At 40.1% G+C, this 13956-nt stretch overlaps 2 protein-coding genes and 1 pseudogene across 2 annotated transcripts in view; 1 reads left to right on the top strand and 2 right to left on the bottom strand.

Moving 5' to 3' along the window:
- The window catches only part of CFAP91 (cilia and flagella associated protein 91), a 104182-nt gene extending 101388 nt beyond the window's left edge, over nucleotides 1-2794 (bottom strand). The window contains exons 1-2 of the mRNA XM_035709837.2: nucleotides 2775-2794; nucleotides 2535-2652 (exon numbers count right to left, since the gene is read on the bottom strand). The gene's annotated coding sequence lies outside the window, so the exon portion shown is untranslated. The remainder of the gene's footprint in view (nucleotides 1-2534; nucleotides 2653-2774) is intronic.
- LOC112677636 (transcription factor BTF3-like) lies at nucleotides 1181-3437 on the bottom strand (annotated as a pseudogene).
- A 1280-nt stretch (nucleotides 3438-4717) lies between these two features.
- LOC112677642 (cytochrome c oxidase copper chaperone) lies at nucleotides 4718-13058 on the top strand. Its single transcript, XM_025476347.3, has 3 exons — nucleotides 4718-4923; nucleotides 7024-7112; nucleotides 12918-13058. The coding sequence occupies exons 1-2, from the start codon at nucleotides 4817-4819 to the stop codon at nucleotides 7106-7108; spliced, it is 192 nt and encodes a 63-aa protein (XP_025332132.1). The 5' UTR covers nucleotides 4718-4816; the 3' UTR covers nucleotides 7109-7112; nucleotides 12918-13058.
- Nucleotides 13059-13956: the final 898 nt, after the last annotated feature.

The raw sequence follows: 13956 nt of genomic DNA, 5'->3' as shown, positions 1-13956 counted from the left end.
TCTTTACGACAAAATGATTATTTTTTACTTAAAAGCAAGAACATGGCTTAAGCTCTTAGGATAAAACTTACTTTATTCTGCACCAGCTAAAAGCGTAGTGAAAGAGGACATCAAATCATTAAATTCAATTACTACTCCATGAAGCAGTGTTTTCCAGATTGCATTTAGTGGGATGCAACCAGTATAGTTTTCCTTGTTTTTCAAGCACAGAAAATTGACCAATTTATCCTGCTCTGTGCATGACACATTGTCATCATTGGTCTCGGCAAGGTCATTTTATTCATTTGCATTTATCCCCATTCTCTTCCCATACTTACCTTCCTTCTTAAACAACCATTCTGTTTAAAGCAAGTCATTTTATACATATGTATTCTTATGGGTATTTTCTTCAGGTTTTTGTACCCCTTCTTTAAATTTATGTAAATGGTATCGGGGTATGTATTTATTCTTTTTTTCAGTACCCACACTCTTTAAAAAAAAATATTCATGTTTCTTTGTGTATGCTGTCAATTTCTTCTAGTGCGTGCCCAGTACAATACACTTCCCTATCCATCCCACAGGGATGAATGCCCACATTGCCTCTAATTCTCTGCCACATAAACATGCTGTGACAATTATCCCCATGTATGTCCCCTATGGACTTGCTGGGAAGTTCTCTGGAATACACATCCAGAGACAGAATTGTTGAGTCACAGACTATGCAACTATTCTTAAATTAACTGGATATTGCCTAACTGCCTTCCAAAATGCACATTCCCAACAGTAACCTGCATTCTCACAGGTACTTGGCATTATTCAGCTTTCTAATTTGTCAGTCTAATGGGTAAAAGTGATATTTCACTGTTGTTTTCTTTTCCATTTCTACAATTAATACACTTTCGGAAGGGCTCTTTTTGTGAAGTTGGCCTCAAGTTTTCTATTTATTCTACATATTCTCTTGCCTTTAATAAGTATGCAAACAAAAACAAGTTGAACATTTCTGCTTCTATATACTGTTTATATCTCTTTTCCATATCTCTGTTGGGGTTGGTCTTCTCTTATCATTACTTTCTATAAGCTCCTTAAATATTCTAGACATCAATCCCTTGTTGGATTTAGATGTTTCAAATATCTTTGACCAATTCATCATCTGTGTGTTAACTTTGTCTATAGTTTCTATTAAAAGATAAACTGAGGCATATTAAAAATTTTAAGAGTTTATTTGAACAAAAATTGTTACAAATTGAGCAGCAGAAATGGTTAGGAACACTCACTCCACTGACAGGAGCTCAGAGAGAGGCCTCTACAGAGAAAAGGCAGAAGAAAGGATATTATTGATTGGCCACAGCTTAAAACCTTAGTTGGCTGTTTGTGAATGGTTGTCCTTAGCATTTTGATTTTGTAACCTTGAGGTATTTGTAGGCTTAACTTTCAGTTTGCTTAATGTACATCACTGCACCATTAGTGCCACATCAGTCTAATAGCTTCTTTGTTTAATATGTCCTACGGAAAACAGCAAGCCTTTATTTTAATGTAATTAACTTCATATTTTTTTTAACTTATGATGAAAGAAACTCTCTAAAAGGCCTTATATACAAGGGAAGCCATTTTAGATTTCTTTCTAAGTTAGCATGACTGTACATAAACTTTGTTCAAACCAAAACTTGATATATGGTCTGCCACACATGCAATGCACACATGCTTTGTGAACGAGTAGCCTAAAGGAAAACCCATCTTGTCCCTGAGTTATCAATCAACGTTTCTGTTCCCTGCATTCCTTTACAGTAAAACTCATGATTCCTGCCTATATGCTAATCTATAATCTTTTGAGCTTTTACAAGATGTGAAAAAGATACAACTGTAAAAACTTTTCATTCTCCAGAGTACTTTCCTCCCTGTGAAGAGTGTTTCCTGAGCACTGTCCTAATGTGGGCTCAGATAAAACTGTCTCTCTTTACTATTAGATTCTAAATGGTTTGTTCAATTTGTGTTGACACTCACAATTTGTGATTTTGAAATGTTGCCAAATAGGTTGTACTCCACTCCTCAGTGTAAAGATAACCTCTACCAACTTTACATTAATGTATTTTGGAATCCTCAGTAACAGAGACATGCTATACAAGTTGGGATGATTGTTTAAAATTTTATCTGTAAGTAATCTCTATACCCAATGTGTGGCTTGAACTCATGACCCCGAGATTAAGAGTCGAACCCTCCACTGACTGAGCCAGCCCAGCACCCCTAGAGTTAGGATGATTATTTTAATAAGAAAAAAAGATTAGCTCTTCTACTATCACTACCTTCTATTAATTTCTTAGTTTGACCTTTCATATGTAGACCTTTAATGCATCCACAGATGCATTTTTTTTTAAAGATTTTATTTATGTGAGAGTGAGCAAGTGAGACAGCAGGAGTGGGGTGGGCAGAGAAAGAAGCAGACTCCCCACTGAGCAGGGAGTCCAACATCAGGCTCCATCGGGGGACTCCAGGATCATGACCTGAGCCAAAAGCACCCCTTAACCAACTGAGCCACCCAGGGGCCCCCAGAGACCCACCTTCTGATGTGATGTTCAATTTTCTTCCATTTGTTTTCTTTTCCCCATTGATTTATTCAGCCATGTTTATTGTACATTACTTTTCCAAACGATGTTGATGTTGGCAGTCCAAGAGGCACTGTTTGAATAGCAAGATATTAAACAACAGTAGTGAATAAATGGAGATCGTTTTTGTAATTTGGAAAATACACAGAAATTCTTTCTTTCTTTTTTTTTTCCTAGGCAAAGAACTTTATTAACCTTGTTTCAAACTTTATCCCCAGGCTTCTTCATCTTAATTAGCTGCAAAGAATGAATTGTGTATAAGCAAAAACTGAAAGAGCTGCAGTGTCCAAGGGGCTTGGGCTTAAAAATATTAAGAGATCTAGATTTTTATCAGATCCATGAACAAAATTTTAAAAAGCAGTCATAAAAAAAAAAAGCAGTCATAATATGAAAGAGCAGCTCCCAGTAACTTCTTCAAGTTTTATCTTCTTCAGAAGTTGACTCCATGCAGTTTGCTTCTTTCTTAGAAGCTTCATCAAAATTCTCCACAAGATCTGGAACTTCATCCTCCTCCTTCTCCTCCTCTCTGGTGGCAAGTGGTGCTTGCTTCTCCATCCACAGATGTTTGGGCAGAGCTTCAGCCAGTCTTCTTAAACTAGTCAGACTGTCTGCACCAAGCTGGTTTAAAACACTGGGTCACATTTCCATCAGCTGCTTGGTCTCCACATGGCCTATAATGGTCCAAGTGTTCGCTGACAGGGATGCCTGAACTGCAGGGTGGTTCAAGTGGATCACTGTTCCTTGGTTTGTGAACATACTCACTTCTTCAATAACAGAGATATTGTTTACCCCTAACTTCTTTAAGGAGAACTGAAGGTTTTGTTTTGTTTCGTTTTGTTTTGTTTTGTTTTTAATCATCTGCTGCAGCTCTTCTGTGAACCACCTTCTTCTCTCGGCAAGCAGTTCCTTTCCCACCAATGCGCACCTGTGCTTGCAGTTTGGCGAGTTTCTCCCCGTTCACAATGGTTTCTTTCCTCTTGTTGGAGCAGAAATGGGACCGCGCGCGGAGGGGAGGGGAGGGGAGCGGGGGGGGGGGGGGTGGCGCTCAGGGGGTCTCGGGAGACCAGGTGCACAAACCGAGAAATCATTTCTATACAGCGCCAGTTTACAGCCATACCTACGGATTCCCCGAACCAAATCTCTAGCATACAGAAACGAACCTTGCTTAGGGGATACTGAGAAGTTTGATTACCCAAAATATCAATCACTAGGCAGCTCTCTGACGCCTTTAAGTCCTGGTTTTAAAAAAAAAAAAAATAAGTTCAATCCCTTTCTCCCAACAATTCTCTACAGGAAAAACAAAACAAAACAAACACAAAACACAACAACCCTCCACAACTGCAAATAGTAGGCATCCGTTTACTTATGTACCTAATGGAATTCGAGACGTGCCAAGGAAATAGTCATTTTTCAACTTCATTAACTGGTCTCTCTGCCCTACGAGTGAGAACAAGTCATAGTGAAATCAAATCACTCAGAAAGGGAGCTAGGAACAATTTTTCGCGAAGAATTAAAGTGTAGGGCAGCCCGGGTGGCTCAGCGGGTTGGCGGCTGCCTTCGGCCCAGGGCGTGACCCTGGAGACCCGGGGTCGAGTCCCACGTCGAGTCCCACGTCGGGCTCCCTGCGTGGAGCCTGCTTCTCCCTCTGCCGTGTCTCTCACGAATAAATAAATAAATAAAATCTTTTTTAAAAAAAATTAAGGTGCATGGAGAACGGCAGGCGCGTTTTCCCCTCTCACCGGTGGGTCGCACTGTTCAAATGTCTTTGCTCATCAAGTTTAACTGAATCAGAAAATGGGAGGAGCGGGCCGACCATCCGACAGCAGGAAACACGCGGAATCGATCCGTGACTCGGCGGGGAACCGGCTTTCGTCAGCGGTTCCTCCTGGTGGGCGTGGACAAGTCATCTCACCCTCTCGGGCTTCGGTTTCCCACCGCTGGGCGGAGATACCTGCCGGTCGCCGCCTTTCCAGCCGCCCCCGGGGCGCCTCACAACCTGCCCTTTCACCCCGCGCCTCTCTGCGCCTGCGTCGAAGAAGCGCCCGCACTTCATTGCCTGTTAGCTTTCTCTGCGCAGGCGCCAAGTTTCCCCACCTCCGTCTCCTGCGGTGGGGGGAGGGGCGGGACTTCCTGTCCCCCGTAGGGCTCCGCCGGAAGTGACGGCGAGCGAATCGGCGTGCGCCGGGCCTGGAACCGGGTAAGGTGGCGGTGCTCATTGCTGCCTCTAGGCCTCAAAGATGCCGGGCCTGGCGGCCGCAAGCCCTGCCCCATCTGACTCACAGGAGAAGAAGCCGCTGAAGCCCTGCTGCGCCTGCCCGGAGACCAAGAAGGCGCGCGATGCGTGGTCAGTGCGCAAGCGGGAGGGGGCGGCGGGCAGGTGCCTCCGTACCCCGCTCGGCCTCGGGCTCGTACCGGACCCGGCTCGCTGTGCTGCGCCCTTGGGAGTTGTAGGGCGCCGTGGGCTGTGGGCCGGCTGTCCCCGTAGCCCAGCCGGGGGACGTGGACGAAGCGGGCTCGCTTCACCCGTTCAGCTTTTCTGCAAAGGGTCTTTGAGCATCTGTTACGCGTCAAGTGCTGCCCTTCGGTCTCCTAAATACGTAGAAATAGATGAAAGATGCGAATTGACTTAAAAAGGAGCTTAAAATTAATGGAAGTCTATACTAATGATTGCTGTTACCACCCGGTACGGGGTAGGAGAGAAGACTTGGCAAGATCGAAGAGTAAAAGTTTTCTGGTAAAATTTTAGCACAGCGGGACCCGGTTACGTGTCTTAAAAGTACTGAAGAGTCCCCCTTGCCTCTCCTCCTCCATCATCTTTGGAGAGATGAATGAAAAAAATCATCTGTGAAGCAGGGTGACACCGTGTTGAGAATAGTACATCTAAATTACCAATTACCATCAACCCACGGAAGGTTTCGTTTCTTTTCATTTGATACCGCCTCCGTTGTGGATTGTGGAACAAATCTCATTCGGGGGGAATGGGCAGAAAATGTGAATGCACACCTCTCCCTCCAGCCCCTTTTTTATCCTCACACCAAAAAAAAAAAAAAAAAAATTCAAAAGTGGCATAGTGCGGTTAAGTTGTAAGGAGCTTAGTGCTTTTTATTACTGCTCGATACTTCGCAACTAATACCGCGAAAGAATCGAAAGGCGACAGTCTGATGCAGAAATGGCTTTCCTAGTTTACAGTAAGTGCTTATTGAATCTTAAAAAGAGCCCGGAGTCATGACTGAGAGCCTGAGATGCAGAGTCAAGGTTTGATTTGAATCCTTGGTCCATACTTACCTGGCAGGGGAGATACCATGATCATGAATCCATGGTCCACCAGCTTTGTGACCTTGAGCAAATCACTTAAGGTACCTGCGTCCTGTGTCTGTAAAATGGGTCTAATAAAAGTGTCCGCCTCTAGGATTACTGTACAGGTCAATGATACAAGCCACACGAGGGCCTCGCCAGCTGTTCTCTTCACAGGGGGCTCTATCCCCAGCATCCCTTCATCTGCAGGCAGCCCTTGAGCTATTGAAGGATGTATGGTCTTTCTTTCTTTCTTTCTTTCTTTCTTTTTTTTTTTTTTTTTTTCTTTCTTTCTTTCTTTCTTTCTTTCTTTCTTTCTTTTCTTTCTTTCTTTCTTTCTTTCTTTCTTTCTTTCTTTCTTTCTTTCTTTCTTTCTTTCTTTTCTTTAAAGAAGGAAAACCTATCCTTCCGATTGTTTTCATGTTAGTTGCCTCAGACCACTATGCACAAATATCTATAGTCAGTAGTCAGTTTTTTCTTATAATTAAATTCGGCTTAACTTCATCTTTACTAAAATTGCCTTTTCAGGCCCTAGAAGTCAAGCTGTATGGTCCTAGTTTTTACTTTGTGCATCCTACAAATAGAAAGTTCTTTGATCATCATGAGGGAGGCTCATTAGGCTGCTGTTGGCTGGCAGATCTTGATGTTTATGTGGTTGGGTGTATTTTGATTAGAAGGAGATTTATTTGGGTCTATTTGAATGTAGGGCAGAATGAAAAATTTAATTATTTTATAGTAGGCAAATTGAAGGTAAATGTTCAGATGGTTTATTTCATTAGAGAACTATGTATGTTCCTTGGATATAAGCTAGAGGCAATATTTGATAGGCATAATTATTTCTTCTAATTAGATTCTCCCTAAAAGCTAGTTGTCTGTGGAATATCTTCATGGGCACAGAAATATTACAAAAGCCAATAAAAACAAAGCCATTCGGTGTAATAGCATTTTTTTTAAAGCTCCAGCTACTGTTGGCAAATCAAACTCCAATAAAAAGATAAATACAAAAATGAAGAAATAAAAAAGTAAAGCTTCAGCTACATTCCATCAGACCCATGTTCTGTCTCACCCCCCATCACTATCATGCTGCTTGTTTACTAGTAATGTACTTAATGCCTACTTTGTTAGATAACAAGTACATTTTGTTTTATAGCATCATTGAGAAAGGAGAGGAGCACTGTGGACACCTAATTGAGGCCCACAAGGAGTGCATGAGAGCCCTGGGATTTAAGATATGAAATGGTGAGCGTGATACTTTCTTTTTTTTTTTTTTTTTTTTTTTATGATAGTCACAGAGAGAGAGAGAGAGAGGCAGAGACACAGGCAGAGCGAGAAGCAGGCTCCATGCACTGGGAGCCCGACGTGGGATTCGATCCCGGGTCTCCAGGATCGCGCCCTGGGCCAAAGGCAAGCGCCAAACCGCTGCGCCACCAGGGATCCCTTTTTTTTTTTTTTTTTTTTTTTTTATGGCGTGATACTTTCTGATTGGGAAGATAATACATAAGCTTATTGCTTCAAATTTGTGCTTTGCATATTTAGCAGTCATTGGGCAAGCTTCCATTCAAAGTGTAGTTCACCTGGTTAAGATGCTCAAGTCTCACTTAAAAATAATTTTCAGTTTCTAATGTAGGGACTAAATGATGCTAATAAGTTGAGAGGCATTCAGTGGATTTGGGGAGGGAGAATTTATCTTTTAAAACAGGGTTTGATAAAAGCCTTTAGAGTTACGTCAGAGTCAGAAGAGATAATAATTTAAGAAGCTCAGAATGTTCAGTTGTCTGACTTAAAGGAACTAAAAAGAAAATAATCTTTACTTCTTGTCTCTGAAGTGGGTCTTTATTTTTTTAAGGATTTTGTTTCTTTGACAGAGAGGACAAGCAGGGGGAATGGGAGAGGGAGAAGCAGACTCCTCACGGAGCAGGGAGCCAGATGTAGGGCTCCATCCCAGGACCCCAGGATCATGAGCCGAAGGCAGATGCTTAACCAACTGAGCCACCCAGGTGCCCTGTTGTGGGTCTTTAGTAGGAGCTTTTAAATAGGGAGTAGGCAATACATGGAAGCATTGCTTTCTGCAAAAGAAAAAGGAATTCTCACTATTTCTTTTGTACTAGGCTTCTAATAATACTACAACCTCAGACCTTTTTTTTTTTTTTTTTTTAAGAACTTTGAACCTAAATTTTAATGCTGAAAGGGACCTTAAATTATACAGTCCCACAAATAAATGATCTTTTGTTTGGAAGCTCTTTCTTCAGATAGCACCTGAATTCCCTCCCGCACTTCATTCAGGTCTCTGTTCAAAAGTCACCTTATGGGGCACCTGGGTGGCTCAATCGGTTAAGTGTCTGCCTTCGGCTTAGGTCATTATCCTGGGGTCCTGAGATTGAGCCTCTCATGGGGCTCCCAGCTCAGTGAGGAATCTGCTTCTCCTTCTCCTCTGCCCCTCCCCATCTTGTGCTTTCTCTATCTCTCACATTAATAAATAAAAAAAATTTTTAAAGTCTCATTGGAAAAGCTTTGGCTCAACACTCCATCTGAAATAGCATCCCTTCTCCATCACTCTATCCCAGTACTGTCTGATAGAATTTTCTGTGATGGTGAAAATGTTCTGTACCTTCACTCTCCACTGTGGTAGCCACTAGCCATATGTGATTATTGAGCCTCTGAAACATGGCTAGTAAAACTGAAGAAGTGAATTTTTAGTTTTCTTTATTTTAATTTGAATAGCCACAAATGGCTAGTGGCTACACTATCCTTAACATCACTGCTTGCATAATAGATATTTATTTAATATCTGCATTGCTTTACTCCAAGTAGAATATAAACTCTGAGAAAGTAAGAATTTTTGCTTTACTCACTGTCATATCCCTATAACTATGCCTGGCACATAGTAGGTGCTCAACAGAGAGTTGTTAATTAAATGAATAAATAAATGAGGAACTAAGGCCTGTAGGTATGGAATGGCTCCCAAAGTGAGTTAGCAAGATCAGAACTGGAGCCTCTGTCTCCAGGCAGACTTCTTTGCTTTTTGCCCACCCCTCCCACCGCCCAACATCCACACCACACCACCACTTTTAACTTAATAATAGCTGAGAGATAATGCCAAAGTCACATACCAATATAACAGCAATAGAAAGTCTGGCTTCTTTCCCTTTCACCTCTCTCCTGCCTCTTTAGAATTTCACATATGGCTAGTCTTCTTTGAGCTGTAAAAAAAAGGACAGATAAGGAACCTGTTCCAAGCTGATAAGAAATACCACTATGTAGTGGAAAATAGTCTAGGCTGAAAGCCCTGAGACTTAATTTTGGTTCTCTGGACCTCTAGCTTAGCATGTATTCTACTTCAGCTACATTTAACATTCAAGACACTAATCCTCTCTGGATTTTATTTTTTTAATTTATAAAAAGAGAACCATAATACATTTTGTGATTTTATATATGGTATGGTATATCTACTCTGTGTGTACATGACATACTTAAGTGGCTTTATTTATAAAGATTTTTTTAAAATGTATTTATTCATGAGAGACAGAGAGAGGCAGAGACCTCGAGGGAGAAGCAGCCTCCTCACAGAGAGCCCGATAGGGGACTCCATCCCCAGACCTGGGATGACACCCTGAGCCAAAGGCAGATGTTCAACCGCTGAGACACCCAGGCGTGTCTCTTAAGTGGCATTCTTTAAATCCTATGGTGAATCATTTTGTAAAATAAGTAAGTTTGGGTGTATGTGTGTGGAGGGGGGTGTTCTTTAAAAGAGTGAGTTTACTTATTATTTTTAAAGACCTAAAATCTTAACATTTATACATAGTTTCCTTGTTCATAATCTAACTTTCTTCCTAGGTTGTTGTGTAAACTTTTTGCTAATGCCAAGCCTGTCCTGATAAAAAGGGTGATTTAGGGGCACCTGGGTACCTCAGTCAGTTAAGTGTCAGCCTTTGGCTCAGGTCATCATCCCAGGGTCCTAGGGTCCAGCCCTGCATTGGGCTCCCCACTTGGTTCAAAGAGTCTGCTTCTTGCTCTACCCCATAGCCCCTGCTTGTGCTCACACACACTCTCTCTCTCTCAAGTAAAATAAATAAAATCTTTTTTAAAAAATTAAAAGGGTGATTTTTTAAGGGTGCTACAACTGTTGTCATACTTAACATGAATTCACAAGGACTCAAAGATGTCCTAGTTGTCTTTATATTATTGGGACAAAGAATGAGAGTGATTCCTATATACTTGATTTGTGTGTAGAAGAAAATGCAAGAGCTTTGGACTTACAAGACCTGGTGTTTAACTGTGTGGTCTTCGTCAAGTCCTTAACTTTCTGAACCTTAGTTTTACTTCACAGAGTCATTGTGATGATTAAATGACAGGTGTATGAATAGGATTTGTAAACTATCAGATAGAAACCAGAACGGAATAGCCCATATCTTGGGAATTGTGGATAGCAGACATTCAGTTGAGGTCTGTTGAATATATGACCTGATTATGTATTTTTGAACCCTGGTTATGAGGAGAGCAGTCTGAATCCACATACGGCCTTCTTAGAATTCAAATGTCATGTTTTCGTTTTCGGCATGATAGTACTTTTGGAAAAGGAACAGGTGTTTGGATCTCCTTTGGTCCCAGGTGTCCTGTTTCCCCAACTCCCATTGGGAAATGGACAAACAGTGAAGTAAAAATAAAAAGACCGTGAAGTTAAAAAAAAAAAAAAAAAAAAAAAAAAGACTTGCTCAAGCTAAGAATGGCTAGCTGGTGGAATTAACACTAAGAGTGTAGGTCTTTTATGTTCTCTATTTTTTTTTTTATGTTCTCTAAAACACACTTTAGACTTCATTCCTTGCACTTAATGAGATCTTATTGCCAACATACTCATTTTTAGGAATGCACATAGTTTTGATCTTCAATCCTAAAACCTTATGAATGCAAATTAAAGACCTATTGTTGAAATGTGTTGGTACATATAACTCAGTAACCAGCTTATTGGCTGTAAAACCCAGTACTACTGTCTACATTGTTATAAGATAAACCTAAGTTGGTATCTCTTAGACTTAGACCACATTTTTCTGAGGATAGCTTTAAAGGAAACCTAGTTTTGACACCTAGATCTTCCCAGTAATGATCACAAAAGTTATTTAATTCAAAAACCTTTGTAGGGATCCCTGGGTGGCGCAGCGGTTTGGCACCTGCCTTTGGCCCAGGGCGCGATCCTGGAGACCCGGGATTGAATCCCACGTTGGGCTCCCAGTGCATGGAGCCTGCTTCTCCCTCTGCCTATGTCTCTGCCTCTCTCTCTCTCTCTGTGTGACTATCATAAATAAATAAAAATTAAAAAAATAAATAAATAAACTTGAGATTAAAAAAAAAAAAAACCTTTGTAGATTTTAATGCCATATCCTAAGTAAGATAGGTCTTATTGTACCTTGAATTTAGTAGCCTAAAAGTAGGCTACATTCAACCAGAGGTGTACCTTGTAATCACCTAAGGACTGTTTTCCAAAATTCACATGCCCTGGGCCTTGATCTGTTCCTGTTGACTCAGAAACTCCTAGATAATTTTCACATGTAACCTTCTTTAAGAACCACTGGGTTTAAGCTGAAGAAGTAGCCGGGGTATTGCTAAATATAAACTATCTAAATATTTAATGGTAGCAAAGGCAGAAACTTGAAAACTACTCCTAAGGAAAAATAAGTGTGTGATGGTGGTGATTTTTGACACTTTCTTCTATCTTAAGATTCTTACTGAAAGAAACTAGAGGAACTGAGAACCTGCTTAAAAATGTAAAGAGGAAATGGTAGCTAGTATCTTGCTGACTTCAGGAGTCAGAAGGAACCCTGAGAACTCAGTTTGGGGGCTAAAATCATTGAAGGAAAATGAAAGGACTAGCACTGAGTAGTGGAGATACTCAGTAGTTACTGTTTAACAGAACATAATAGTTGGTTAAAATGTGCTGATTTCACACACATACACAACTGATTATGTATGAAAATATCCCAAGAAAATCCAGAAAAGGTGTTATTTCTTGCTATTCAAACTTATATTCATTCAATATATATTTATTGTTGAATACCCTAGAAAATGCCAGCATGAGAAAGACAGGGTCTCTTTTGTCGAGGACTTTCTACCCAGATATATAACCAAGAGGTTTACACCCAGAGGCTTTCGGGATAGCCCCTCCTGATACATAGTTAGTGGTAAAAGAGGCAGCAGTACTATGGATTGCTATCTCTTACAGTGTTGAGTGGCTCCTGTTTTGCTTATCTTTCCTGCTCAGTCCTTTCCTTAAGTGTATTCTTCCTTTGAGCCTTTTAGAAAAAGTTTAGATGTTTGTATTATTGATGAGGCTTACCTTTTCTAAACCACACGCAGGGAATAATAGCTAGATGAAGGAAGAAGCACTTGCTTTGGGTTTGAAGAGTTGTCTGACCCAGATTATTTAGTTAACTGTTTTAAGCATTGTTCTCTGTCTTCTGGAATAGGGGCTGGGAGTTGGGGTGGGTGAGAACAACATGGATAGAAGCCTGATACTGCTTGACTTAGACCAGCAAACCTATCCTCCACTATTTTCCTTTTCTGATTTCTAAATAGATTTCAAAAGGGTTACCCATATTTTGCTCTGGGGATAAAGTGAGTAACTTTCCACAGGAAGTGCCTTGTATGCAGAGCTGACCTTCTGCCTTCCACTTCATGGGTCTTTGCCAAACATACTTGAATCAGCAAGGAGGGCTTTGCAAGTCTCTTATCTTGACTATCTGTAAAAATAAACTGCCCTAGTCTTTTGGGGAAGAGATTTTTTAGTAAATAAATACAGAGTTTTTAACAAAGACTTCTAAAGATTAAAAAAAGTACTGGATTGAATAGTTTCAGTGATGTTTTTTAGTTAGACAAAATTAGAATTTAAAACTGTAGAGTTTTTTAATTCTAAACTGTGGTTTAGAATAATTGTGGCAATTGGTTAATAGTAGGTGGATGAGACATTCATTTCTAGTGGTCTTAATTCCCTAATTCCATAGCTGTAGCACGATGTTTGAAATCTAATTTTCTAATATAAATTTTTTTTTGTAGGTGGTTTACTCTGTAAATGAATAATCCTTGAAGAATGAAGAAGATTGAATAGTTTTGAGAATTCTTTGAGGAACTTTGATAAATGGAAAAAGTATTTATAATTTATTAAAAAAAATAAAGGAAAATATCACTGGTCAGAAATCTTCAGGTGTGTTTTCTTTTTGTGTTCCATACATCCCTACATGGCACTTACTTATTTTCCTTAAAGGATATAGTATTTTTTTAAAAAAAAACTCATAATATTAGTTCCTTCTGTTCTTGTGTCATTCTGGGAACTCTAGATACTCCTGTTGTAAGGAGAAAGTAAATACTAATCTCGTTTAGTGAAATCTCCAAAATGAAGGGCATAGAAGTAAGGAAATACCCTTTACCAATTCAGAATGAGTATGGTAGCCATACCATACCATCTCATTCAATGTTTTGTTTTTCATTTTTAACTTACTTAAAGGCAAGAGGTAGACAAGCCTTCAGTCTTCATGCTTTATATCATTATTGTTATTCTTGGCTAGTTCTCTCTCTCTTTCTCTCGGTTTTTTTTTTTTTTTTTGGTTTTTTTTTTTTCTTTTTTTAGTTCTCTCTTTTGGGAAAGTTATTTGTTTAGATTTTGGACCACGTTAGGGTGCCTTGGCTTAGAAGATCTCAACTGTTTGGCATGATTAATCTGTAGATGTCTAGTTACATTTTAAGATAAACTAGGATCATTAATTTAATGCCTACTGGCCAAATAATTGTCTCTTACTGGTTAGTAGCTATCCCAGGCCAGAGGCTAGACTAGTATAATTAAGTCACCAATGAAATAGCTCAGTGCTCTGCTGTAGTGATACCTGGGATGGAACATAGAGTGTGGTTTGCTTACTATAGCAACCCCCTGGGCCTGTTAGCTGCTTATGGGCTAATGAAGCAATTAGTCACATTCTGCCTGAAGGGAATTGAGTTTCAAATCTCAACAACAAAAGATACTGAAGAACATAATATGTAGTATCCATATGTCATTCTCTGATGGGAAAGTTGCCTCTCTTCTAAAGGAGCTGAATTAAAT

Source organism: Canis lupus, chromosome 33 (assembly GCF_003254725.2).
Source record: "Canis lupus dingo isolate Sandy chromosome 33, ASM325472v2, whole genome shotgun sequence".
NCBI lineage: Eukaryota > Metazoa > Chordata > Mammalia > Carnivora > Canidae > Canis > Canis lupus.
The sequence above is the reverse complement of the archived record's forward strand: the minus strand, read 5'-3'. Positions and strand labels throughout refer to the sequence as shown.

What these genes read in the sequence shown, in the direction of transcription:
- LOC112677642 (XM_025476347.3), top strand. Translation starts at nt 4,817, where the DNA reads ATGCCGGGCCTGGCGGCCGCAAGCCCTGCCCCATCTGACTCACAGGAG. An exon ending in AAGAAGGCGCGCGATGCGTG is followed by an intron (nt 4,924 to 7,023) that starts GTCAGTGCGCAA and finishes TTTGTTTTATAG; the next exon opens with CATCATTGAGAAAGGAGAGG.